Consider the following 25,629-nt stretch of genomic DNA (forward strand, 5'->3'; position numbering starts at 1 on the left):
CCTCGGTTAAAAGGCATGGCCCTCTCAATATTAAAGACCCCAACTTGAAAAAGTGCACGGAGTGGCCTGATTCTTCTCTCTCTTCCTCTTCTCCTTCTTCATCGTCTTTTTCTTCCACTCGCACATACCGTTCCTCCTGAAAGGGATCAAATCCGCAAACAGCTCATTAATGCTATTTATTTTCTTTCCGCCCCTACGGCCTTTTTTCAGCCTACATTATTATAACTTTGGCAAAATTGCGCGTGTAAACTAACCTGTAAGCTTCCACCGCACACTGCACTGGGTTGACCTTTCCCTTTCTTTTCCTTTCCCCCCCCTTGGTTTTATTTTCCCCACAATTTTCCAGAGATTATACCACGGAATTTTCATCTACGGAGTTAAATATGGGACCGAAAAAAGCCCTCTCTCTCATCGGTTTATTTTCGGCGTTACGGCTTTCTTCAGTACTGTCGTTTTCATCAGATGATTTATCGATTTTTAATCGTATCTCAGAGTTGGGATTTTGGTTCGTGGCTCATGGTTCAACGATAGCGGTGCTCAGCTTGATCTGGGCTTGTTTTCGGATGTGACGTGACGTGATCAAGAAAGTAATCACCAGATTAGTCTCGTGCAAGGTCACACTCTACCCTTTGCTTTCTTTCCCGCTCGGGAACTAAGCCGGAGCAAAGTATTGTTGACTTTTGGCGTCAGCTCCCCCAGCTTCGTCTTCTACTCCTGGCCAAAGAGGAAAAGAAGAAAAGAAATGGAAAATTGAAGCTCCGAAAACGTTTCCATCAGCTACCCCCGTCCTGCGCAGCGTGCTTGCGGAGGTAAAGCCCATTCCGAGGCAAGTCCCTATTGTTATACGTTGTTGCGCAATAGCTTAGAAAAGAAGAAGAAAAAAAAAAAAAGGAAAAGGAAAATGCACAGGAAAACCGCTACTGGAAAGATGCAGCCCGTTCGAAAGCCGGCTCCTCAACGTAGGGACGTCGGTTTGCACAGACTTTGGAGTATGCTTTTTTTCTTTTTTGGATTGAATTGTCAGATGTCTAGAGGGTCCTCCCCTGTGGAATTTTGTCAGATGTCTAGAGGGTCCTCGCCTGTGGAATTTTGCACCTCTTCAAGACCGCAGAGCTTTCTCTTACAATGACAAAGGTGAACCTCGATGAATTTTGCAACTTGCTGAAAAGTTCAAAACGATGCCATGCGACTTCCTCTTCACTCTGCTTGCTGTAGTTGCAAGTACACAGAACGGCCTTTTTGGCTTCAAATTTTGCAACCACTCGAGCGTCAGAGATCAACACTTGGAGTCACCCCCCCCCACCATCATCATCGGGAAGCCCAAAAAAAATTCAAAAGATCGCTCGGCATAGAAAGATTCTAGAGAGATTCTAGAGACTCTTGCCCGTTAACGGCAAGGGTACAATCAACAAATACATCTCCTCTGAGGTCCTAAACATGTTTCAATTTTCCCTTTATATCGTGTATAACTAGATCAACTCTCCTATTTACAGCTCCCAAGATTCAAGCTCCTTGATTGAAAGTTTTTTTTTTTCCCTTGAAATATCCATCATTGCTTATAATTGTGGTACCAACATTTCCATCAAGGGCGATTGAATGAACAAAACACCGAGACCAAACAACGCAACTTGAGTGCCAATGGTGAAAGCAGGCGTCTTTTTGATTTTCTCAAAGTATGATTCTTCTTTTGAAGTGGGTGGGATTCTGGTTTGGAAATTCATTGCTGTGCTGATGATGATTGTTTCTTCGACCTCAGTATTCAAACTTCTCAAACTCAACTCGTTTTTTTTTTTCGTCCTCTCTTTCCAAATCATCGTAAATTCCAGTCCGTTTTGAATCTGATGCACACACTTTTTTAAAGGCACACAAGTTTTTGCAAAAACATGGCCAGCATCGACTTGAACGTGGCTCCAGAGTCAACTTATTCCGTTGCAGGGAAGCAGATCAAGTTCAACACCGCCAAGGACATCGAACCGTACTTGAGGGAATTGAACGCGTTGAAAGATGTCAAAAAAGTTGATTTTTCAGGCAACACCATTGGTATCGAAGCCTCCAAGGCATTGAGCGAGGCCCTCGTGGGCAAAGATAGCATCGTCGAAGTTGACTTCTCCGACTTGTACACTGGTAGATTAAACACCGAGATCCCGCAGTCATTGCAGTACCTTTTGCCTGCATTGTTGAAGTTGCCAAATTTGAAATTGGTCAATTTGAGCGATAATGCCTTTGGTTTACAGACCATCGATCCCATCGATGACTATATTGCTAAAGCGGTCACGCTTGAGCATTTGATCTTGTCCAATAACGGAATGGGTCCATTTGCAGGCTCTAGAATCGGTGGCTCGTTGTTCAAGTTGGCCAGGGCCAAAGGTGACAAACCATCGTTAAAGACGTTTGTATGCGGCAGAAACAGATTGGAAAATGGATCGGTGAACCATTTGGCTGTCGGCTTGCGAAACCACAAGGATTTGGAAGTCGTGAGGTTATATCAAAACGGGATAAGGCCTGCGGGCATCGCAAAGTTAATCGAGAAGGGATTGTCCCACAATAAAAAGTTGAAAGTGCTAGACTTGCAGGATAACACCATCACGACAAGAGGAGCTATCAAGTTGGCAGAATCCGTTTCAAACTGGCCCGGTTTGGTCGAGCTCAACTTGAACGACTCCTTGTTGAAAAACAAAGGCTCGTTGGAGCTCGTGACAGCATTCACCAAGGACCCTAGAGAAAGCTTGACTGTTTTAAAGTTGCAATACAACGAATTGGAGCCCGATAGTTTGGTGGTGTTGGCCGAGGCAATCGCTGAGAAGCTACCAAACTTGCAGCTTTTGGAGTTGAACGGGAACAGATTCGAACAAGACTCGGAACACATCACCAAGATCAACTCCGTTTTCCAAGAGAGAGGATTCGGTGAGTTGGACGAGTTGGACGAGTTGGAAGAACTCGATAGTGAAGAAGACGAGGACGAGGAAGAAGAAGAAGAAGAGGAAGACTCGTTGGAAGAGGACTTGGACTTGGAACAATTAGAAGAAGACCTTTCAGGACTTGTAGTCGACGATAAGGATAAAGGTGTAGATGACATTGCTGACGAGTTATCAAAGACACATCTTGAATAAACATATACCCCATATATACATATACATATCTATATCTATATCTAGAGATGAAATTTTATATTTGGTAGCATAATCTGTCTGTCTTTTCGTTCTTCAATTATCGCTTTTAATTAAACCACACAGACGCTCCCTCTCTCCCTCTCTCCCTCCCCTCTACTTGATGTCTAGCATCTACAAGCTCTCCGTCAAGGGAATCAGAGCGTTTGAGCCGGAAACCGATGAAACGATTCAATTCGGGTTTCCATTGACTTTGATATGCGGACAGAACGGATGTGGTAAAACTACGGTGATTGAGTGTTTAAAGTACGCCACCACGGGCAACCTACCGCCTAACTCCAAGGGAGGCGCGTTTGTCCATGATCCCGGTCTTGATGCTCGCGCACAGGTCGCGGGACAAGTCAAATTGGCGTTCCGCAACGCCAATGGCAAGTCCATGATTGTCACCAGGACAGTCCTGGCCACGGTCAAGAAGGGACACCCGGGAGTGCTCACTTTCAAGACGTTGGAAGGGCAGTTTGCCTATATTGAACAGGGCCAAAAGACGAGCATCTCGTCGAAAAATGCCGAGTTGGACTCTCAAATCCCCACCTTCCTCGGTGCGTCGACCGCCATCTTGGACAATGTCATCTTTTGCCACCAGGACGAGAGCTTGTGGCCCTTGAGCGAAGCCTCGGTGTTGAAGAAAAAATTTGACGATATTTTCGAAGCTTCCAAATATACCAAGGTGATTGACCATTTGAAAACTATAAGAAAGGATATGGGCGTCGATATCAAGTTGATTGAGCAGAGCGTGGGCCACCTCAAAATTGACAAGGAGCGAGCTGCCAAGGTAAAGGACAAGTTGGCGCAAATGACAAGCTCGGTCGACGCTTATACGGAAGAGATTAGCAACCTCAATATTCGAATAGAGCGAAAGGAAAAGGAGGCGGAGGACTTGTTTGCCACCAACCAAGAGTTCCAAAAGACATTGAGCGATTACGAGAACTTGTTGATGAAAAAGAATGCCTTGGAGGAAGCCGTGGAAAAGTATAAATCTACAATCACCTTGTTGCCCGAGAGTGATGAAGAATTGTATCACAAGCAGGAAAATTTCGCTAGCATAACTGCTGAAAAGAATGCAAAAGTGGAAGATCTACAATCGCAAAGCTCAATTTTGGAATCTCAATTGACGGAAAAGACGCGCGAATACAACGAGTTGCTTCGCTTGGATGGCTTATTCAAGGGTAAAAAATTGGAGTACGAGGAAAATGTCAGCAAAATTGCAAACATCATCAGCGCCAACGCTCAACTGGTCAATTTACTGTCGGATGCAAGCGTGTCCAGCTTCAAAAAGACGCTCGAGAGTAGATTGACATTGCTCAAAAGTGACCATAAAACGCTTCAGGTGAAAAATAAAGACAAGGAAACTGCCCAGCTGAATAAGCTACAGGAAGTGAAAAACTCGATTCTCAAGAATGAACAAACTCGCGGGTATCTCACTGACGAATTAAGCTCTCAGCAACAAAATTTGCTGGCATTTAATAAAAAATTGGAATCAACTTTTGGCAACGAGGCGGAACTCACATTAAAAAGAGAAGAACTAGCTCAGACTTTGCATGCGTTGGCTGAGAAAAAGAAACTCAATGAGGTGAAGGAGCTTGACGCAAAAGTAGTGAATGCAAATGAAGAGATTTCAAGATTGGAGTTTGAAATGGATGAGATTAGCAAGAAGCTTGTCACGAGCGGCAAACAATCAGAACTAAAGTCTCGACTCACCTATCTTGAAAGCTCGGTCAAGCTGAAGGACGAAGAGATAAAGACGATTATGAAATCTGTTTGCCAAGAATACAAGAATCTAGTCGGCTGTGATATTGATATATACGTTGCCGAGTCCAAGTTCGTCGAAGCATACTCCAAGAAGATGGCTTCTTTTGAAGAACAACAACGAAACGTGTTTAGTCTCGAAAGTGAACTCGATTCAGCCAAGCGCTCGCGGCAATCAGCAACCGACGCCAAGAATGACAATAATAAAAAATTGCAACAGCTCCAATCGGACATCACTGCCGTGATACTGGAAGAAGAGATGCAAGACTATGAAAACTTTGTGCAGGAGTTGGAAGATGATTATCGAACTGTGATGGAGGATGTAAGTACTTCCGAAGTGACTAAAAGCTACGGGAACTTTGCGCTTGAAGTTGCCGAAAAGAACAATTGCTGCTTGCTTTGTAAAAGATTATTCGACAAGCCTGAATTGCAAGGATTCATCGAAGAGGTAAAGAGAAGCTTTGATGAAGCAAAAATTCAAGAAGTTAAAGCCAGGGCGAGTGAGATTGAAAAGGATCTTGAAGATGCGAAAAAAGTGGGCTTGAAAGTGATTACTTACAGAGAGTGCCTTGCGCTGCGATCAACGTTTGATTCCGATATCGAGTCGGCCAACACCGCCATTAAGTCCCTTGGTGAAAAATTGGAGGAGGAGACCAGGAAACTTGACTCAAACAAGGCTTCTCTTGAATCCGCAGGCAAGCTTAGAAGGCCATTATCCGATGCCACGAGGTTAAACCAGGAGGTGCAGGACCTTGACCTCGAAGTTGATGAATTGAAAGATGATCTACAAGATTTTGGTGGTGGCAGCGGCTCGTTGTCGCAAGCTGAGTTACAAACACAGCAGCAAAACTTAAACAAAAAGATTAGGGAGATTAGAGCGAATCTCACTAATTTCACTGAGGAAAAGTATCGAGTGCAGAAGGAAATCCAGAAATTGGAGAACAAGGTCAAGGACACCAAGTTGGTTATAAGCAATCTTGAGAGATCGTTGGCGGAGATGGAAAATACCAAGCGTTTAATAGCGGAAACCTCGGTGCGGATTGGTGAGCTCGAGCAAAAATTGGCAAATGTGAAGGAGCAGGTGGAGAAGCTGCTAGAACAGGAACAAAGCGAGCGTCATTGCTTGCAACAAATCCAACTGGAGAATGCCCAGCACGACGAGAGGATGAAAAAGGAGGTTGATCAATTATCAGACTTGCACTCTTTGTTTTTGTCCTTAACCAGTGCAAATGCCGAATTTGAGGAGCGCTCTTTGCCAAAATTTAAAGAAAACTCTGTTCAAATGGAGACGGTTCTTGCTGAATGCCACTCGATCAAGACTCAGATCGGGGAAACTTCAAACGCGGTGAAATTGTTGGAGAAAGAAGTGATGGACTCTTCTCGAATCGAGTACAACATCCTTGCCAACATCGAATACCGCACTCAATTGCACCGACTAGACGAAACAGACTTCCAGCTCAATTCCATAGATATCGAGAATGCGCAGTGTAAAAAATCTGAATACCAAGAACACTCGCGGCGCTTGAGAGAGGAACTATCCCATCTCACCTCGCAGCACGCGGGGAAAATCGGCGAAGTCAAACAAATCAAAGATCAAGTTCTGGCACTAAAGAGGGAGTTGGAGACGGAGTACAAGAACGTCGACAAGTTGTACCACGAAGAATGGATCAAACTCCAGACAAATTTGCTCGTTTCCAACGATATCCAGAACTACTCGAAAGCATTGGACAATGCCATCATGAAGTACCACAGCATTAAGATGGAGGACATCAACAGGATCTTGAATGAGTTGTGGTTGCAAACGTATAAAGGCTCAGACATCACCACCATTGCCATCAAGAGCGATGTCAATTTGCAAGCCAAGGGAAACAGGTCCTACAACTATAGAGTAGTGATGGTTAAAGAGAGCACCGAGTTGGACATGAGGGGAAGATGCTCGGCGGGTCAAAAGGTTTTGGCGAGTATATTGATTAGGCTCGCGTTGGCAGAGTGTTTTGGGGCCAATTGCGGTATGATTGCGTTGGATGAGCCCACGACTAATTTGGATAGCGACAATGCCGAAGCGCTAGCGTCTGCGTTGAACAACATCATCGAGCACAGAAAGCAGCAACTGAACTTCCAGTTGATTGTAATCACCCACGACGAAAAATTTCTAACCCACATTCGCGGCGATCGTTTCACGGATCATTTCTACAGGATTCAAAGGGACGAAAAAAGCAAATCTAGAATTTATAGCTTACCTATTAGCCGTATACTGGAAATCTGATTGTTGTTTTTTTTTTTATTTTTTTCATTATTGAGTTCTCGAGGTGTTTGCCACGAGCGAAGAGGTAAAGCTGTCATCCAAGTTACGTGCCGTGGTGTACTGGGTGTTTTCGCTCCTAATCTGGGTGATTATCTTATCCTTGTGTTTCCAAAGATGCTCCAAGTATCGCTCCAACTTCTTTCTCTTTTGTGGGATTCTAGCAATCGACCTGATCTTGACATAGACTAGGATCTTGATGGGAGTAGGCGATGAAAACACTTCGAGCAATGTCGGAGGAGTGTAGGACACCTCCCCGTTAGCAGTCTCGCGAGTGTACAAGATTGTAATATCGTACAAGTTGGAGTAGGGATGCGGTTTGTATCTCTGCAACGCAGTAACCACGTTGTAAAAAGCTGAGAATCGAGGGTAGAGCAATTGGTCCAACTTTGGTAGATAATACTTTTCGCCAATCTGTCTTTGCAATTGAAAGTTTTCGGGAGTCCATATGTTGACTTCGGGAAAAACCACAATCCACTCTGAAAATTTACTTTTCAAAAGCCGAGCAAAGACAAATAGGATTGATTTTTCGTCTAGCTCCCAGTTCTCATCCGTTTTGAGGAGATGGAGAAGCATCTTGAACGTGGGGACTCTCCAGACCAAGAACCACGAAAAGAAGTTGACGATTGGTTGGTTGAGCACCAGTGTGCGACCGTTTACAATCGAGTCTGCATCTGCGGAAACCGACATTCTAGAAAGACGGTGTATGACAAAGCAGTCGGCCAATGAGGCGTGATTGCTAATGACAACAGCTGGGAAGGGGTTGATTTCATCCCCAAGAATCTTGAATTTCACCTTATTGAGTTGCTTTTAGAGTATTAGTAACTTGTTCGACTAACCAACCAGTCCCCCCTCCCCTCCTCTTTTTCTCTTTTTTCTTTTTCCTTTTCTTCCTCCTCATCTATGCTTTCTTTCATTTTGCCATCTATCGCGTCTTACACACCATTAGGTACAATCCCAACTCCCAAAACATGGTTCCAAAGCGGTTTCGAAGTAAACTCGCAGTGTCTGGAAAAATTGCAGCCAGAAGTGTTGCAAAAATCGCAATGACTTGATAGATCAAAACATAGCCCAATAAAACAAGCAAGCAAAGGATCCCTTTCAACCAGCGTCTAAATGAAACATCCTGATCGTTGACGTTGTACCTTATGCCAAAATGATCCAACAACTCCATTGGGATTGATGATAGTGAAACACCGTCTTAAAAAAAAATGAATTCAAGAGATCCTTAAGCGGTGGTAAAACCTCGAAAAATGTGTGTATGTGAGAGGGAGAGAGAGAAACAGAGGGAAAGAGAGAAAGAGGTAGATCATCACGCAAAATTCACAACTCCTGAATTTTTATTGAATCTCATCTCATGATCTTTATAACCACCCTACCCTTCCAAAAATGTCAAGAGTGATAGTCAAGGGCTTGCCCAAATACTTTACAGAGGATAACTTGCGAAAGCATTTCAGTCAGCAGGGAGACATCACCGATGTGAAGCTTGTCAAAGGCAAGAACGGAGAATCAAGAAGATTTGCATTTATCGGGTACAAATCAGAAGAGTCAGCCAAAAATGCAGTCAGGCATTTTAACAAGTCGTTTATAGACACAGCAAGGATAGACGTGGAGATTGCCAAGTCCTTTTCCGACCCAAATGTTCCATTGTCGTTTAGGGAGAAGAGAAAGTTGGAAAATGCCAAGTTGAGAAGACAAGAAGAGGCGTTGCTTGAGCAGGAGGAGAGAGCCAAAGTCAAGAGAACGAAAAAATCGACCATCGATGAGGAGATTGAGAATGACCCAAAGCTTAGAGAGTATATGGAGGTTATGAAGCCGTCGCACCAGGTCAAGTCGTGGGCAAACGACACGGTAGCAGATGGCACTGGCGGACCATCTGCGAAGGATCTTGAAAACGCGTTGCAGGGAGAGGTGAAAAAACCTGTTGAAGGATATCAAGTCGCGACTGCGCAAGAGAATGAGAGTGATGAGGAGTACGAAGATTTTGACAAGGTGCGAGACGAAAAGAGAAAAGATGAGGGAGATGAAGAGGAGGACGAGGAAGAGGAGGAGATGATGCCCTTGACAGGCGCTCCTGACAATCTAGCCAAGGATGATAGTGTGTCGGATATGGATTGGTTGAGATCTAAAAGCGTGAGGATAAGGGAAAACGGAGAGAAACCAGAGTCAACGGCAGCCACTGCCGAAGTTGAAGAACGTGATAATAAAGATCAAGAAGAAAAAGAAGAGAAAGAAAGTGAAACAGTGGAGGTTGAACTGCCGGCTCCTTTCATGAGCGAGGAGGAGAAAACTATGGCAAAGATTCGCGATACAGGAAGGTTATTCGTAAGAAATATCCTGTACGATGCCACAGAATCTGACTTTCGCAGTTTGTTCCTGCCGTATGGTCAACTTGAAGAAGTTCACGTGGCCATAGACACCAGAACCGGTAAATCCAAGGGTTTTGCTTACATTCAATTTGCTGATACGGCGATGGCTGCAGAAGCATACAGAAGCCTCGACAAGGAAATCTTCCAAGGCCGGCTTCTTCATATTCTCGCGGCCGATGGAAAAAAGAGCCATAGACTAGACGAGTTTGACCTCAAAAATCTTCCTTTGAAAAAGCAGCGCGAGTTGAAAAAGAAGGAGCAAGCATCAAAGTCATCTTTCAGTTGGAACTCGCTTTATATGAACACCGACGCCGTTATGGAGTCCATGGCTGCTAAATTGGGTGTCTCCAAGTCGCAATTGATTAATCCTGAAAACTCCAGCTCGGCAGTAAAGCAAGCCTTGGCTGAAGCACACGTCATTGGAGATGTGCGCAAGTTTTTCGAAGAAAAAGGGGTTGACTTGACTAGTTTCCAAAAAAGGGAAAGAGATGACAAGATCATCTTGGTGAAGAATTTCGCCTTTGGCACCACGGTTGAGGAATTGGGTGACCTTTTTGCGCAATATGGGCCGATAAGCAGGATGGTCATGCCACCAGCAGGAACTATTGCGATTGTCGAGTTCAAAGATGCACCAAGTGCGCGAGCGGCATTCACGAAATTAGCCTACAAGAGGTTCAAAACGAGCATCTTGTACTTGGAAAAAGGTCCCAAGGACTTGTTCACCAGAGAACCCACATCGCTGGAGACAGTTGTCGAACTTCCAGCAGCGGGTGCGGCTGCTGTTGTTGAAACAATTACAGCTAATGATGTCTTGGGTGGTGATGCCGAGGACGAGGAGCAACAAGAACAAAATAAAGTGCAAGGCTCTACTGTTTCCATTTTTGTCAAGAACCTCAATTTTGCCACCACTGTACAGCAATTGTCTGACTTGTTCAAGCCTATATCTGGGTTTGTTCTGGCGACCGTCAAGACTAAAGCAGACCCAAAAAACCCCGGCAAAACCTTAAGCATGGGATTTGGTTTTGCTGAGTTCAAGAGCCTAGAACAGGCTAATGCGGCCATTTCAGCCTTGGACGGCCATGTGCTTGATGGACATAAGCTACAGTTGAAAGTCTCCCACAAGCAAAGTGGCAAGCCTGCTGCTGCTGCTCTGCAAGCTGGTGGCAAATCCAGCAAGATCATCATCAAGAATTTACCATTCGAAGCTACGAGGAAGGATCTTTTGGAATTGTTTGGTGCTTTTGGTCATTTAAAGTCGGTGAGAGTGCCCAAGAAATTCGATCAAAGCGCCCGTGGTTTTGCCTTTGTAGAGTTTAACTTGTTGAAAGAGGCCGAAAACGCCATGGCTCAATTGGAAGGTGTGCACTTGCTTGGACGTAGGCTCGTTATGCAATATGCGGAGAAGGAAGCTGATGACGCAGAAGCTGAAATTGAGCGTATGACCCAGAAAGTCAAGAGACAAGTTGGTACACAGGCTATGGCGGCAGCCAGATTAACTGGGAAATCAAAGATTGAATTGGAAGAAAAAGAAGACGAGTTTGATGTGTGAAGAAAGAAAGGAAAGAATGTAGATATACACGAAGTAGAAAAGTAGATAAAAGAAGTGCGTAGAAAATCTGGCATTCTTGATCAACAAGTAATTAACAATTGAGGGATTGAGATTCGCAGTCAATTTTTTTTTTTTTGAATATCCATCTAACCCACACACTTGCCTCCAAAAATGTTCAACAACACCAAGATAACTTTGTTCAGGCGGCCTTTCTTCAACAGTAATGTGGCGGCGTTGAACCAGCTGAGCTTCAGTCAACAACGACTCAGCTTCTGGAGAGGCTTAAGCAAATCAGCTCAACAAGCCAGAAATACCACCTGGAGAAACTATAACAACTACTACAACCGATCCAATTGGGATCGACTCAAGAGACCATTCCTCTTCACATTCGGGTTCTGCGCCGCAACCACGGTCGCCACCCCCTTGTTATTCAATTACACCCCCTTGTCAATATACAAGAAAAACCCGCAGGCGCTAATATGGACCATTATAGGTCTCAACGGCGCCGTGTTCTTGCTGTGGAGGGTGCCACAACTACAAAAGTTCACCATGAAGTACGGGATATTGTTCAAAGATAACGTGCAGTCGCCTTGGACGTTGCTCGGATCGGCGTTTTCGCACCAGAGCTTTGCCCATTTCCTCGTCAATATGCTTTGTTTCCAGTCGTTTGCATCGACGCTCGTGGCGGTGTTGGGGGTATCCAATTTCTCCATTCTTTATTTGAACTCAGCCGTCATTTCCTCCTTTGCTTGTATTGCCATTCCTACAATTTTGGGAAGCTCGTTATCTGTTGCGTCGTTGGGGGCCTCGGGTGCGATATTTGGTGTGTTTGGTGCCTTTTCGGTGCTTTTCCCCACTGCTCCCGTGGGCATTTTTTTCGTGCCGATTCCAGGTGGCTCATTGGTGTTATTCTTGGGGACTGTGCTCTGGAATGCTGCTGGCACAGTGATGAAATGGGGCACGTTTGACTATGCTGCCCATTTGGGGGGAAGTCTTGTGGGGATCGCTTACGGATTGTGGTTTGCTAGAAAGAGAAAAGAAGAGGTTCGGAAACGTCGTTTTTTCATAGATTTTTAAAAATTATATAGACTATGCAAATGAGACTTTCTTCTTCTTCTTTGGTGGTGGTGGTGCTGATTGCAGTGACTGTTCATGTTTACTTTCTTCGTCAGCTTTGCGCGCCGCTTTGGCATTCTTCCTCCGTGTAGCTCTAGCAACAGAGGCCCTATTCCGCAACTCGTCCTTCTTGCCGTCCAACTTGTCCCTCTTTTGTTGCTCCTTGCGCTCGATTTCCTGTCGTTTGAGCTCTCGTATTTCTTCCAATCTCCTGGATTTTTCCAATTTGCTCTCGTTGACTTGGTCGTGTTTGTCATTGATGCTCTTGACGAGCCTGCTCAACGTGAGTGAGTCATTGTCAGCAACAAACTTCTTGCCCTTCTTGCCTCGCTTGGCCTTGACCCCGGGAACGATGGCTCTGTTCAACACCGGTATATTTAGCTGCTCTTCTCTATACTCCTTGCCGTTTTTAGCTCCATATAGCCGTATCTTTGCCTGTTGTTTCTTGACTTGTTGCTTCGATGGCTTCTTTACTTTTGATTTGGGAGTCAACTTTGGCTGGCTTTCGAGCAAGTTTCTAGCCGCCGAGTCTGAAACCACATCCGATTCATTTTCCCTGGTCTTGTTCTGGGTCTTGTTCCGCTTTGCGGTCTTGGATTGTCTTGGGGCCATCGCTGATGATGCCTGTGTGGTGTGGTGGTAGTTTAGAAGAGATGAGGCTGGGAGAGAAAAAAAAATAAAAAGTAAAACACAACCAGAGGGAGAATGTATTTCGGTTGATATCAACATATCAACAAAACGACTCAACGTGTCAACGTATCAACGTATCAGCGTATCAACATAACCACATATCGAACTGCGGCCGTCAAAGCCTCGAGAGAGCTCCATTCGACTGCGATAATGTGAAACTCGTTACTCCTCTTTTTTTTTTTGTTTTTTTTTTGGTTATAGCTCTGGTTGCTGCAGTGCTTGCTGATTGCATGGGTTGACATCCAAATGACATGCGTCTGCTTGAAAGTTTGGGAGTCTTCTTTTTTCCTACATCAAACTCTTCCAACCCCCTGCCACCCCCCTCCCTTCACCACTCGATATAAACAGCAGCTCGTCCTCTCGGTAGTGATCCAGGTGCAAACCCCCCCTTCCTTCTCTCCCCTTCTCTACCCATTGCCGTCTCTCTCTCCCTTTCCTGTCAAGAAAAACGAGAAAACGATGTCGTCGGATGTTTGTGCCATCTGTTTCGAAGAGCATGGGAATCTGCCGATCACATTCACTTTACATTGTTCACATGAGTTTTGCGTCGAGTGTTTGAACATTTGGTTGACGTATTCATTGTCGTGCCCAACCTGTCGCGAGCCCGTTTTTGCTGAGGAAGCGCAGCCACCTTCTACTATTCGAATGAGAAGTGGGCACTATTAGCTAGGTGAGGAAATGCGATTGAGGTAACAATATTGATAATCTGTGAGGACAAGAAGGAAAGGGAGGAGAAGAAAACGGCAGGAGCGGCGACTTATGGATCAAACGAAATCCCAACGCCTTAAATCTGGATGAATTTGGCCATTTGTTGCAGGGACAAACTTGGAGCGTGGGAGCAGAATTTGTTTTGACGATGTAAGTAGGTCACGGTCACACGGCTGGGTGATGCGTGTGTGAAGAGATGAAGTTCTCCGTGTTCATGGACTATTAGGTTAGAGCCAGGCCCGTAATTTGTGTGTTTCACGTTCACAGTTGAATCTCGGACTCATACACTTACGAAGAAGATCAACCAAAAATTTGAGAAAAGACACTTGGTTGCAAAAAAAGAAAATTAAAAAAAAGGGGTATTTTCGATTGTCGAAATCACGGAGGCTTTAGAGCTGAACGGTTATTTCAAATTTCTCAGCCACCCAACGACCCAGCCAACACAAGCCAGGTCAGGCCCATGTCAGGTTGGCGGGACCCTTCAGAATTATTCCTCAACTCTCTCTAAAAAAAAAAGAGAATAAAGAGCTTTCATGAGCGCACTCGTTAGAAAACGGGGGCAGCTCACGGACAAGTTGAATGCCCAAAGGGGTCTAGCGAGAAAATCTCCGAAACCCCCTATCTCCGAAGACCCAAAATCTACTAAATTTTTCTTCCACTCCACCTAGACACTCTCATCCCCACTCAATCCATCACGCAAACATGATTTCGGCATTTGACCTATTCTCACTAGCAGTGTGCATAAGTGGCGTCTACGACACATTCAGTCTAGAACTTCCCCCCTATTTGCAACGTGGCGGCCATTTCCAGTTCCTCACCAACATCTCGTTGCTTTCAACATGCATCTACATCATATCAAAGCACATCTTGATGTTGCCCCCGCGCCAAGCCAACTTGATCTATAATACAGTGATGAACTTGGAGTTTACAGTCACGTCGTGCTACTGGACCCTACACTATATCTTGCCTCATTGGCTCAACACTGCGACGATTGATCGCAATTTTGTGTTGGATTTCAAGATCCACTTGTGGCCCTATTTGTACTTGCTTGTGTGCAAAGAACGGAGGAACAAGTGGGGAAGTTTGGGGTCAGGAGTGGTGTTTGCTTTCTACTGGGCGTACATTGAGTGGTTGGTGGGGTCGGACCCAACGCAGAGGTTTGCGTACCCATTCTTGAATAGAGGCGGGTTGCCTGCAAGGGCATTCTGGCTCTTTGGGATGTGGTTGGTGGGCACATTGAATTACCTTTTGCTAAAGTACATCAAGAATATATAGAGAAAAAAAAAGAAAAAAAAAAGAAAAGAGGTTAAAGCTATTTATATATATTTATTTATTGAATCAAGTTTTTCATTTTCTTTCTTTAATTTCTTTTTATGAATTATTTACTTACTTATTTAGACAAAATCTCCTCCACTTCCTTGGATCTCTCAAATCTCTGTCTCTCCTCCAATGAAGGCCTGTTCAACATGGCCTCGAAAGTTTCAGAGTACGGTGCTTTGGTCTTGAGTGGGTTGTTGATGGTTTTAACTGCGGACAAGTAGTTGTTGTAGATGTCACCATTGTACTTACCAATCAACGAGTGGATGAAATTGTCTGGTTGTTCAAAAGAGTCGGTTAATCCAATAACAAATGGTCTCACCTCGGTGCACAATTGTTGTGGGTAGGTGGCGTTGATGTAGATGGCAGTCTTTGGAGAAACAACGCCGAACCTCAAAAACTCGCCAATGAATGGACTCAAGATGTTGGAGACATAGTACAATCTAAGCAACTTCTCCAAGGGTTCTCTGATTGGAGATTTGGCCTTGACCTGGTCATTCAATCTTTGAATAAACGTCTCCAACAAGTAGTGGTGGCATCTCAACTTGGACAAGATGACTCTTTGAGGACCAATGGAATCCATCGAGGTGTGTGAGACTGGAATCAAGTCAACGGCAAACTTTGCAATCAAGGCAGAAACGGCCTTCAAAACACGGTCTGGATCGTCAACGTGTTCCCTGATCCTGATAACTGCCTTCTTGGCCTTGGCCAAAGTAGGCGCGTCGTTGAGAAACTCCAAGCTCGAGTCCTTCAACTTTCTGCCATTCAAAACTTGTTGAACAGTCTTGATGATTGTTTTACCGGCAGACATGGCCAAAACGTTATTGTCACCTTCCCAAGTGGTTTGCACTGACCAGTCACTCCAGGTTTTACCAAAGGAATTGTATGATGAATAACCGTGACCTCCACATGCTTGTCTACACTCGGCAATCAAGTCGGAGGCGTCCCAAGTTAAAGTTGACTTTAGTGAGCCAGAGTCAACAAACATCGACTTGGTGGCGTTGATGGTGTTTTTCAACAATAATTTATCGTTGGTTGCCAAGCCCTTGTCCAAATTGGCCAACAACTGGTTGTGCTCAACTTCCAATCTGTCTGTACCAACAGCAGCAGCATAGGTCAATGCCAAGTAAGGGAACAATCTTCTTTGATGTAATGGGTAATTGACCAATTGAGTTTCCTCTTCTCCACCATCTCTGTTGAATTGTCTTCTGCCAACTGCATATCTCAACGCAATAGTGGTGTATCTAGCACCAATTCTGTACGAGTCAGCAGCCATACCAACTCTACCTTCCAAAAGAGAAATGTAGCTCAATTGCTCCAATGGTGGGAGAGTAACATTTCCTTGACGACTAACTTTACACCATCTCTGCAACATAAAGAATCTTGGAATACGCACTTCGGTGAATTGGATCCAGCCGTTATCAACACCTTGTCTTCCCATCTTGGCACCAATGTCACCAACGGCGATACCTGGCAACAAGTTGTGCTGAGAGTCTCTCAATGGAACCACAAAGGTCTTGACACCATAATCGATATCCTTAACGATTAATCTTGCGTAACAAACGGTGTGGGTAGCCGAGTGGGCAGCACCTCCAATCCACCATTTAGTAGCCCCGATATGAGGAGTGTCAATGATAAACTCGTCGGTGGCCTCGTCAAAAATGGCAGTGGTTTCACAACCAGCGACATTTGAGCCGTGGCCCAACTCGGTCATCCCAAAACAACCATACAACTGCTTTAAATGGCCAGCTTCTTTCTTCTTTGCCCAGAAATCATATTGCTTTTGGGTACCGTTACCCTTGATGCAGTTGACAAATAGGCCCAAATTGACCAAGATCCTAATACCCATCGAAGGGTCAATCACGGTCATCAACTGCAACCTTCTTCTGAACTTAGCATAGGACTCAATTTCAATGTATTTGGTCATTTGATTGATTCTCTCGGCTACCAATTGTCTTTCTTCCTTTTGAGTCAAGTCAAAATGCTCGGGTCTGGTTTGCAAGGTTGGGTCTCTTTCAATGCTTTGGTAAAGTCTCAAGATTTCAGTCGACTTGGCCTCGCCACCTTCTAAAAACTCATGCATCTCTTTCAAGCCCCATTTGGTGTTGGCTCTTTCAGCAGCAATGTCCTTTGCAGGAGAAGGCGGTTCAGTGGAAGAAGTGGTGCCTTCCACTTTCTTGGGGTTGGGGTCTATATCAAGTTTCTTGTTTCTCTTTATGAGGTCTGCCATAGGAGCCATTTTGAAGATATGTGTGTGTGTCACTTATAGATGGATGTCGTGGTTGTTGCTGTTGTTAAAAAAAAAAGACAACGAACAGGGGGGGGGAGATTTTGCGTGGTGTCGAAATTCCACTCACTATTTATCTGAACTTCCCCCTTGTCTGTCCGCTGTATCCACCACGACCACCACCACTACTACCAGTGTAGCTCTCACTACAAACTATCGGCTTTTTTTTTGCGACACGGGTGCACTACTTTTCCCCATGGTAGCGTGCGCACAATGGAAATTTTTCAACTATAGGTGGGCAATCTTGACATATTTTTTTTCACTTTTGCGGGGTTAAGACTAAGTATTCACAAGCAGCCCGTAAACGTTGTTGATGCTGTCTATGTCGATGTCTACGTTGTCGGTTTTCGAATATTGCAGACAAGGGGGAGGAGGGGCAACAAGAGTCTGTCTCTGCATGATTAAATCATACGATAATATTTGCTTCCACGCTTATACGGATTGAAGAAAGGCACACCAAAACCCCATGACTTGGGGTTCAAGGGGTATACAATTTCAGCCGATATGCCTGATCTCAGCTGCCGCTAGCTCCCCCCATGGAGCAAACAAAAAAGAGAGAGAGAGAGAGAGCCTCGGCAAAACTTTTTTTTTTTTCTGTTTGTTCTCTCTTCCAGGGATGATTCGCGCGTAATGCAACCAAAACACTCAGGGCAAACGGTGAAACTTTGTTCAGTGGAGCGCAAATTCTGTGTGGGAATGAAAAAAAAAGAGAAAAAGATCCACGGACTCAGGGCACGGGTATAGTCTCCATGGTGGCAAAGTAGCTTCTCTTTTTTGTTTATTGTCTTTATTCTAGGCTCAAGTCACTTCCGGAATTTGATAAAGACATCGGAACTCAGTCCACTTAAAAAAAAAAAAAATTGCCCCGTTGTCGTTGGTGTCGCATGTCGATCCCAATAACGACGATGGAATCTACCCGCGACTCAAAAAAAAAAAACGCATGATGGCGAGAATGTAAGCGTAGTTGGAAACTTAAGGGGCGTAATTTTTTGAACCTATCATACTAAATTTGTCTGCAACATCGTCATCGTGGAAGTAGAGTGAAATACAGGATTGTCAGTCAAAATAGTGCAGCATGTGACTGCTTTTACTGATTGGCCCCACTCTATACTGCCAACCGAATACTAGTAAGCTCTTATGGCCAAGTTGGTAAGGCACCTCACTAGTAATGAGGAGATCGTAGGTTCGAATCCTGCTGAGAGCAATTTCTTTTTTTTTTATCCTTTTTGTCTATACTGCGAAGTCAAGGACCCCATGCCACTTGAAGTTGAATTTCAACAAGACTTTACCTTCTCTTCAGCAAAACATATCAAGCCTCACCGAAGTGATTTAAAAACTGCTTCAAATAAAAGACAAATAATTCAATCACTCTTATCATGGGAAATCGTCTCGTTTTAGCTTTGGAGACACAGGCTGGTGTTTGTTCAGAATAGGCAGTCCACATGGAAAGTTTGTCGAATCCCCGCACCAAAGATTCTGTCTTTTGCAAACGAATTTTCATCATTAGTAACACTAGGTCACAATGCAAACTACGTAAGTATCTTTCACAACGGAAAATCATATACGTCAGAGAGAGAGGAGACCAAAGGTAGTGAAAATTTTTGCAACCAATGAAAACTCTGTTGATGACTATTTGTAGCAAGTCACAAATACAGGCAAGAATTTGGCCGGAGTTCACCCCTGGTAGCTCAGTTGGTTTAGAGCATGAGACTGTAATTTAGCACTAACAGATTGTTACAAAAGTAATCTTGGGGTCGGGAGTTCAAATCTCCCCCGGGGGACTCTCTCCCCCGGGGGACTCACTTGTTTTTTTATTTTTTTGGCTTCAATATTGACTTTGGCTCTTCTTCTTCTTCTGTACTGATTCATGCCGTGGGGATGTAATTTTGCAACAAGGTTTTGTAAAAAACTAGGGTCTGGGTAGAGCCCGAATATACTCCTACAGGAATACAACATGGTTATTGCTCCAACTCGAGAAAAAAAATCAAGCCTCCAATGCCATCTACTACCCCCATTTCCCCCCCCGGTTCAAACAGCCTCGTGTCAGGTTAGTAATTTAGAGTAGTCTTGACTATATATACCTTCCTTGGTCTCGGACGAAGAACCTTTTTTTAAACAAAACTCAAAACATTCGATGGCTTTGCTTTACACACACACACGTAGCATTTATCGATAGAGCTGGCTGAAAAGTAATCAACGAAACTGGGTCATTTTACTCCGGCTCAAGTGGGAGATTAAGATATCGGCTAGTGCATCCAAACATACATAAGTTAACCCCTCCATTTTCACCCACGGACACACACACCACGCACTCGTTTTGTTGGAGAGATTAAATGAACAAAACAAAAAAGAAAAGCCCACAGAGAAAAAAACGAGCCTCCAATCTCCAATCAAGCCTAACGTTCATCTTCAAAAAAAGATAAACACAGCCACTAACACCGCCAACACCACCAATTGCATCAATAAATCAACCAAAAAAAGAGAAAACAACACATACGTCATGGACTCCGAAACTATTGTGGCAATCATCTTGTCTTTCTTCTTACCACCATTAGCTGTGTTCTTGAAGACGGGAGGAATAGGGTCCGAGTTTTGGATTTCAGTCATTCTTTGTATTTTCATTTGGTTTCCTGCCATCATCTACAGTTTGTACATCTGTCTTAGAAGCTAAACGGTCTTGAACTACAATAAAGGGGGGACGATAATGATGATCACGATGAAGATGATATTGGCCAATCCCCTCGATTGAGCATCCGTCATCCCCTTTTTTTATATTTTTTGTTGAAGCAAGATTGGAGTTATATTGACGAAGTTACGCCCCGTCGTTTTCAGTTTTTTCAGTGTTTTTTTCTTTTCTTTTTTTGCTTATTTTCCTAGTTATATTTTCAGCTCGATCAGTCTAGTCGTTAGTTGTAATGTTTAATGTAAGTCGATTACATCTATTTGAACATACTCCAGCTTAGTATTTGGCGGGCAATTCGTCATTTCCTGCTCTTGTATTTTTTTTTTTATATCTATTAAGTTTTTGCGCTTGCAAGGAGAAGCTCGGTCGTGGCCTCACAAAACTGGCGATTGTTTGCAGATATATTCTGAGATTTTGCGCGGATTTCTGACGTGATTTCAAATCTTTTTCCATCGTTATCGTGATCATCAACGTGGATGAATCCTATTTTCACCATGCGCATAAGGGAAGAAGAAGAGGTGATGCCGTTGCTAGGAAGAATTCGCAAATTGCAAAAAGTGAACTGAGGTCAACTACAGACGGAGGCAGACAATTTTTTTTTTCATGCGTTCAAGTTGAAAGGTAAAACCCGGTGAGAACGTGAATTTTCCTTGAGATCCCTTCAGGTAATGCTAGGATAAGAAGAGGGGTGGCATGAAATCTATCTGTGGACTCGCCATTCTTTATCCCTATCAAACGTTGGTTTCACATTTACGGCGTTTTATTCGAAGCCATGATAATTTCAGTAAATTGCAACAGCAACGGGAATCAAGTATTGTAACTCAACGAGAAGCTCAAGCTGCAGGATAATGCCGCAGGTCACATGTGAAGCAAACCGTCAAAATAGCGGAAGATTTGTGAGATATTGTACCATGGAGCAAAGAGCATGGAGCAAAGATTTTGGCTGTTTTTTATTTTTGTTCACTGACCCCACATGGCTCATAGAGTTTTGTAGCGTTCAGAAGGCTCATATGAATGGCACAAGCTGAACTCATAGTTATTCTGCTAGAACTAGCCTCAAACTCGATTGCCAATCTACAAAAGGGTTTTGCGTCACCGAAGGAGCCCCCTTCAAAGAAACAGGCATGCATTAGCAATAACATGTGGCGTATCTTTCCCATGTGTATGTGCGTGGGTTGTTCTCGACATGAAAAACCGACTAACTTTTGCAACGCGGCGTTGGTCTTATCAATGTTTATCATAGCAATAGCGATAGCGAGCGGATCGCCATCGCTGGAGGGGGGGGGGGGGGTGAGAAAGAAAAAGAGAGAGAGAGCGAATTGAGATCACAACAATCATAATTTATTCCACGGATTGAGATGGCAACTCCCTAATTTCTCCTCTTTTGTCGAAAAGGTGCCCCGTGAGGATGAACCCTGTTGCCTCTTGCTGACGTGTACGGCTTTTTCACATTGAGGCAAAAACGAATAGAAAAAAGAAAACGCAGCTTAGCATTCCTGCTTTTTGGATCCCCACACGACGGGAGGTGTACTTCTGCTGCTGATGTTGCTGCTTTTGGGCAACACATTACCCAGAGTTGCACACTTCCAGGTGGAGAGAGTTGGTAGAGAACCAATTTTTCGTAAATTTGTTGGTAAATGAAAGACCTGTCTCCGATAACTCAGGGTGCCTGCAGGTACAAATTCAGGCAAATTCTACAATTCTACAAACTCCACAGATTTTACTCCAAAAAAGGTAGAACATCATCTGACAGACAAGAGAGTGGATTGCACAGCCAGATTGTGGTGATAAATTGGATTGGTGTTCGTAAATGCCAGTCAGAACGCTACCCTCTCTGCCATACATTCGACACACGATTTTGTGTAATAATAACATATTGCAAAAAAAAGTTCGTAATCTGAAAAAACTGATAAAAATTGACAAAAATTGACAGCCAACCCCAAATGTCATAATACCAACATCGGAGCAAGTAAAACGCGTATTTTGTACAACAAAACCAGTCCATATCAGATTCTAGCCGCTCGCGCTCACGTATTTGCATTAGTTGATAGACATCTAACTTGAGCCTGGTGTCAATCACGACACCCAAATGGCAATTTTCGACAGACAACTACGAGATTAGAAAAAAAAAACTTAAAAAGATTTTGAAAAAAGGTGAATATAAAAGGCAAGACGGATTCGCCAGTTATGACTCCCGAACTTTATCTTTCTCATTCACTCCATTAAAAGCCATCAAGATTAATCAAATCAAGTGAAAAAAACAACATGTCTCAACAACAAACACACTCAACTGCTAACCCCAACGCTCGCGATCTCGAAAAACAACAGAACGCTTACGATACCAAGGAAAGCTTTGGCTCGTCCGAGAAAGAACGCAGCACAGCCACCAATGACAAGAAGATCGACTTAGGGGTCAAGCCAGAAGACGAAAAGTTGTTGACTATAGTGTTGATCATTTTCATTCCCTGGTTAGCTGTCCTTTGGCACAAAGGCATTGACCAACAGTTTATCATTACCCTTATTTTGTCCTGTTTATTCTGGTTACCTGGCGTCCTTTATGCTTACTTTGTTGTCTTTAAAGATGACTTTAAATGAGTGGTGTGCATTTTGACACAGCGCGCTACCGACTGCAAATTGCCAATTTTTTTTTTTTTTTTTGAAAGAAAAGGGTAGTTTGAGTTTAGCTGGATCTGATTTTTGTTTTCACTTATTATAGGTGTCTAGTTTTTGGTTTTTGTTTTCATATTTGAATATACAACTTTGGTCATAGTCTTGGTTGGATTTGTAACATTTCAGGAGAAAGATACTAGGGGAGCACATTTACTATTACAGAAAAGGCAAGGTATTTTTATATAGAGCGAAGTTTTGACATTTGAGGAGTGTTGAATGATTTGTTCCGATGCAATTGCAGTTAACGCGACATCTTCATTCACCACAATTCTTCTAGGATTGACGTAATTGCAAGCGAAGCATCTATGGCTAACTGGTTCTGGAAGCTGATTTTTTTTTTTTCAGCACAGAGAGCGAGGTTTACGAGATTCCAAGATCCCATTGGCTCTGTATATCCAGGCGGTGAAAGCTGCTAGTAGAAAGTTTCACCAAACGGGCAGTTTTTCCATTACAAAACGAATCTAGTCACATCCGGCGAAACTGTTATTTGGACTCTCACTAGCTCAGATTCAGGTACCAACCAACTAACCTCGACAGATCCAAGAGAGGTCTGTTAATGGTAAATGAAAACTTTTTCATATTCTTTTTCGAAATCTTTTCATTTTCTTCTTCTTCTTTGACCAAGTAGCAACTTTAATATGCCAATTTTACGGATAGAATCGGCACACGAGGCATATTATACATCGCATGAACGACATGAAAAGTTCTTTTTTTTTTTTTTTTTTTTTCGTAGTCGAGATGAAGAGAGAGAGAGAGGAATGCAATCTCCCTTGTTTTTTCAAGATCCAACATCGAACCTTAAAAAAACTAAGAAAAGAAAGAAATGAGATAAACATGAGCAATTTGCTCCAGCCTCATCGTCCCACAAGCCTATTTTGTGATTAGATATCCCCTGATTTTACGGGTCCTTTCTCCCCCTTGCTTGACCCCTAGGATAAAGAAAAAAAAAAGTAAAAAGAAAGAAAAAAAGAAGGTGAGTTCGCGACGAGGTTAGCAGGGCCGCCTTGATATCTTGATGGTCTGCGATTTAATTTTCGAAGCCCGTTTTTTTTTAACCAATGAAAAGAGCGTATTTTATCTAATCTTACATTACTCGACCCATTCTCTCTCTCACACACACTCTCTCGCTCTTTGTTGATGAGATCTGTGCAATGGACGAAATCTCTTATTTCGCAATTTTGTGCTTTTTGCATTTTGAGGCCGCTACCAACTGCCTGCTAATTTACTTCTTATCTTTCGAAATCTGAGATACCCATATACAAAAATATATAAGCAATCGAGATGTCGAATAGAAAAGATAGAGAGTGAGAAGAGGGAGCGACGGAAAGGGGAGGTTTTTTCGTGAGCCATCAATAAAGGGGAATAAAAAATATACAAGTCGTTGAAGAAGATAAAAAGGATTACCAATGCTGAAGCTAGCAGTGACACCGTCGGAGGTATTGAATGTGGGGGGTTCGAGCGATGGTCCAGTGGCACTCCCACCATTTTCATTTAGCAAGAAGCCCGTGGACAAGTCTCAGTCGATATCGACGGATCTGAATATCACTTCTCGATTGTCTCGCGGCAGTAGTAAAGCTGATAGTGTGCATTCGCAACCTACCGAGTTTAAAGATTTCGATTATAATGAACAGATTCGATTTCCGAGAATGGTCAATAGCCATTACACGTATAGCACTAAGCGAAGTTCTTTTTCTTCGGGAGAGAGAGTCAGTGCCAAGAGTCGCATGAGCTCGTTTGAGGAAGGTCGAGAGTTTAAACTACCAGAGCAACACCACCAACAACAGCTTCCACCACCACCGCAGCAACAACAGCAACAACCAGAGAATGATGACGATGAAGAAGCGAATTATAAACCAGCCGCTTTTGATTTGACTCAGCCTATGCGAAGGCTATCGAAGCGAGACGTCCAAACCGAAGAAGAAGAACAAGATAGCAAACTATTACAAGAATACACTAAAAACAACTGCATCTACAACTCATCCAACTTTAACCTCTACTATCAAATGAAAAAACCCATGATGACACCAGCTGTCTTGCGACCGGTTTTACCACAAGCAAAGCCCACCACAGCCACATACACCGTGATCAACGTGTCTGCAAATTGTCTACTGTTGGCTGAGCCATCGCATAATCATTGGAAACCCAACAGCAACTTTTGCAGCGGTTGCAAAATCCAGCTTCATAACTCGTTAATGTGCTTGATTTACGACGTGCCCAGCTGCCATCATTGTAGATTTTGTGGACTATGCTACTGTGCTTCCTGTTTGAGCGAATCTATCGTGGATAAATTTGCCAACTTCGTGATTCCCGTTAAAGCGAAAATCCAGCTTCACCATGCCAATGATGACAGTTCTGCCACCATGACAAAATCGAAAACGTGTCTTAAATGCACACTAGAATACGAGAATCTCACACGACTTATCAACCACAGCGACAATCCCAAGCTAAATATAACTGAAGCGTATGTCATTGTTGAGAATCCGTATACCCATGATTTCCCAAACTATTGTGATAATTTGAACAAGTTTAAGAAATTCAGGATATCGGAAACTGGTGATTTGGTAGAGGATAGTTCTCGTAGGAGAGTTAGTGTCGCGGGAGAAGCACCAAATGTCTGGACATGGAGTTCGTTCTAGTGGCAGCTGTAGTAATAGATCTAATAGACGATGTTTTTTTTTTTTCTTTTTACCTGACATACCTCGTGCCTCCTGTCGAATCTGCCAACTGGAAGTGGGGGGGGATACCGGCAGTTCTAGACCTTTTTTTTCGGTTCGATTTGGTTTGGTTTGCGCTGATTACTGCATAGAGGCGTTTCATACGCCGGGCCAGGTCCTGCCTGTTCAACTGGAGCATAGACTATACCTTTTAGCGGCGCTTAGTTGCCACCACTTGTTTTTACCACTGAATGATAGGAGTATACGCTTAAAAGTGTCTACGAAGAGGTCACGTGATGACCAAGCTCAGCACATAGTTAAGCCAGCTACTGTGGAGCCCACACAAGTGTTTGGTGCTTGCACAATTTTTA

General features: G+C 43.6%; 10 protein-coding genes across 10 annotated transcripts; 7 read left to right on the forward strand and 3 right to left on the reverse strand. All coding sequences in view use genetic code 12, as the record gives it.

Annotated features, from left to right (window-relative positions):
* Window positions 1–1,883: 1,883 nt before the first annotated feature.
* LODBEIA_P32660 (uncharacterized protein) lies at window positions 1,884–3,110 on the forward strand (the record flags this gene model as incomplete). The annotated part of the gene is made up of 1 exon (XM_066973357.1): window positions 1,884–3,110. The coding sequence occupies one exon, from the start codon at window positions 1,884–1,886 to the stop codon at window positions 3,108–3,110; it is 1,227 nt and encodes a 408-aa protein (XP_066830204.1).
* Window positions 3,111–3,270: 160 nt separating this feature from the next.
* Window positions 3,271–7,179, forward strand: LODBEIA_P32670 (uncharacterized protein; the record flags this gene model as incomplete). Its single annotated transcript, XM_066973358.1, has 1 exon — window positions 3,271–7,179. The coding sequence occupies one exon, from the start codon at window positions 3,271–3,273 to the stop codon at window positions 7,177–7,179; it is 3,909 nt and encodes a 1,302-aa protein (XP_066830205.1).
* A 27-nt stretch (window positions 7,180–7,206) lies between these two features.
* LODBEIA_P32680 (uncharacterized protein) lies at window positions 7,207–7,905 on the reverse strand (the record flags this gene model as incomplete). The annotated part of the gene is made up of 1 exon (XM_066973359.1): window positions 7,207–7,905. The coding sequence occupies one exon, from the start codon at window positions 7,903–7,905 to the stop codon at window positions 7,207–7,209; it is 699 nt and encodes a 232-aa protein (XP_066830206.1).
* Window positions 7,906–8,604: 699 nt separating this feature from the next.
* On the forward strand, window positions 8,605–11,133 carry LODBEIA_P32690 (uncharacterized protein; the record flags this gene model as incomplete). The annotated part of the gene is made up of 1 exon (XM_066973360.1): window positions 8,605–11,133. One exon carries the CDS (start codon window positions 8,605–8,607, stop codon window positions 11,131–11,133), a length of 2,529 nt encoding a protein of 842 aa, XP_066830207.1.
* A 171-nt stretch (window positions 11,134–11,304) lies between these two features.
* LODBEIA_P32700 (uncharacterized protein) lies at window positions 11,305–12,210 on the forward strand (the record flags this gene model as incomplete). The annotated part of the gene is made up of 1 exon (XM_066973362.1): window positions 11,305–12,210. One exon carries the CDS (start codon window positions 11,305–11,307, stop codon window positions 12,208–12,210), a length of 906 nt encoding a protein of 301 aa, XP_066830208.1.
* Window positions 12,211–12,222: 12 nt separating this feature from the next.
* LODBEIA_P32710 (uncharacterized protein) lies at window positions 12,223–12,861 on the reverse strand (the record flags this gene model as incomplete). Its single annotated transcript, XM_066973363.1, has 1 exon — window positions 12,223–12,861. The coding sequence occupies one exon, from the start codon at window positions 12,859–12,861 to the stop codon at window positions 12,223–12,225; it is 639 nt and encodes a 212-aa protein (XP_066830209.1).
* Window positions 12,862–14,349: 1,488 nt separating this feature from the next.
* On the forward strand, window positions 14,350–14,922 carry LODBEIA_P32720 (uncharacterized protein; the record flags this gene model as incomplete). Its single annotated transcript, XM_066973364.1, has 1 exon — window positions 14,350–14,922. The coding sequence occupies one exon, from the start codon at window positions 14,350–14,352 to the stop codon at window positions 14,920–14,922; it is 573 nt and encodes a 190-aa protein (XP_066830210.1).
* Window positions 14,923–15,037: 115 nt separating this feature from the next.
* On the reverse strand, window positions 15,038–17,203 carry LODBEIA_P32730 (uncharacterized protein; the record flags this gene model as incomplete). The annotated part of the gene is made up of 1 exon (XM_066973365.1): window positions 15,038–17,203. The coding sequence occupies one exon, from the start codon at window positions 17,201–17,203 to the stop codon at window positions 15,038–15,040; it is 2,166 nt and encodes a 721-aa protein (XP_066830211.1).
* Window positions 17,204–22,199: 4,996 nt separating this feature from the next.
* Window positions 22,200–22,529, forward strand: LODBEIA_P32740 (uncharacterized protein; the record flags this gene model as incomplete). Its single annotated transcript, XM_066973366.1, has 1 exon — window positions 22,200–22,529. One exon carries the CDS (start codon window positions 22,200–22,202, stop codon window positions 22,527–22,529), a length of 330 nt encoding a protein of 109 aa, XP_066830212.1.
* A 1,481-nt stretch (window positions 22,530–24,010) lies between these two features.
* On the forward strand, window positions 24,011–25,240 carry LODBEIA_P32750 (uncharacterized protein; the record flags this gene model as incomplete). The annotated part of the gene is made up of 1 exon (XM_066973367.1): window positions 24,011–25,240. The coding sequence occupies one exon, from the start codon at window positions 24,011–24,013 to the stop codon at window positions 25,238–25,240; it is 1,230 nt and encodes a 409-aa protein (XP_066830213.1).
* Window positions 25,241–25,629: the final 389 nt, after the last annotated feature.

The sequence above is a fragment of the Lodderomyces beijingensis genome, assembly GCF_963989305.1.
Source record: "Lodderomyces beijingensis strain CBS 14171 genome assembly, chromosome: 4".
Taxonomy (NCBI): Eukaryota; Fungi; Ascomycota; class Pichiomycetes; order Serinales; family Debaryomycetaceae; genus Lodderomyces; species Lodderomyces beijingensis.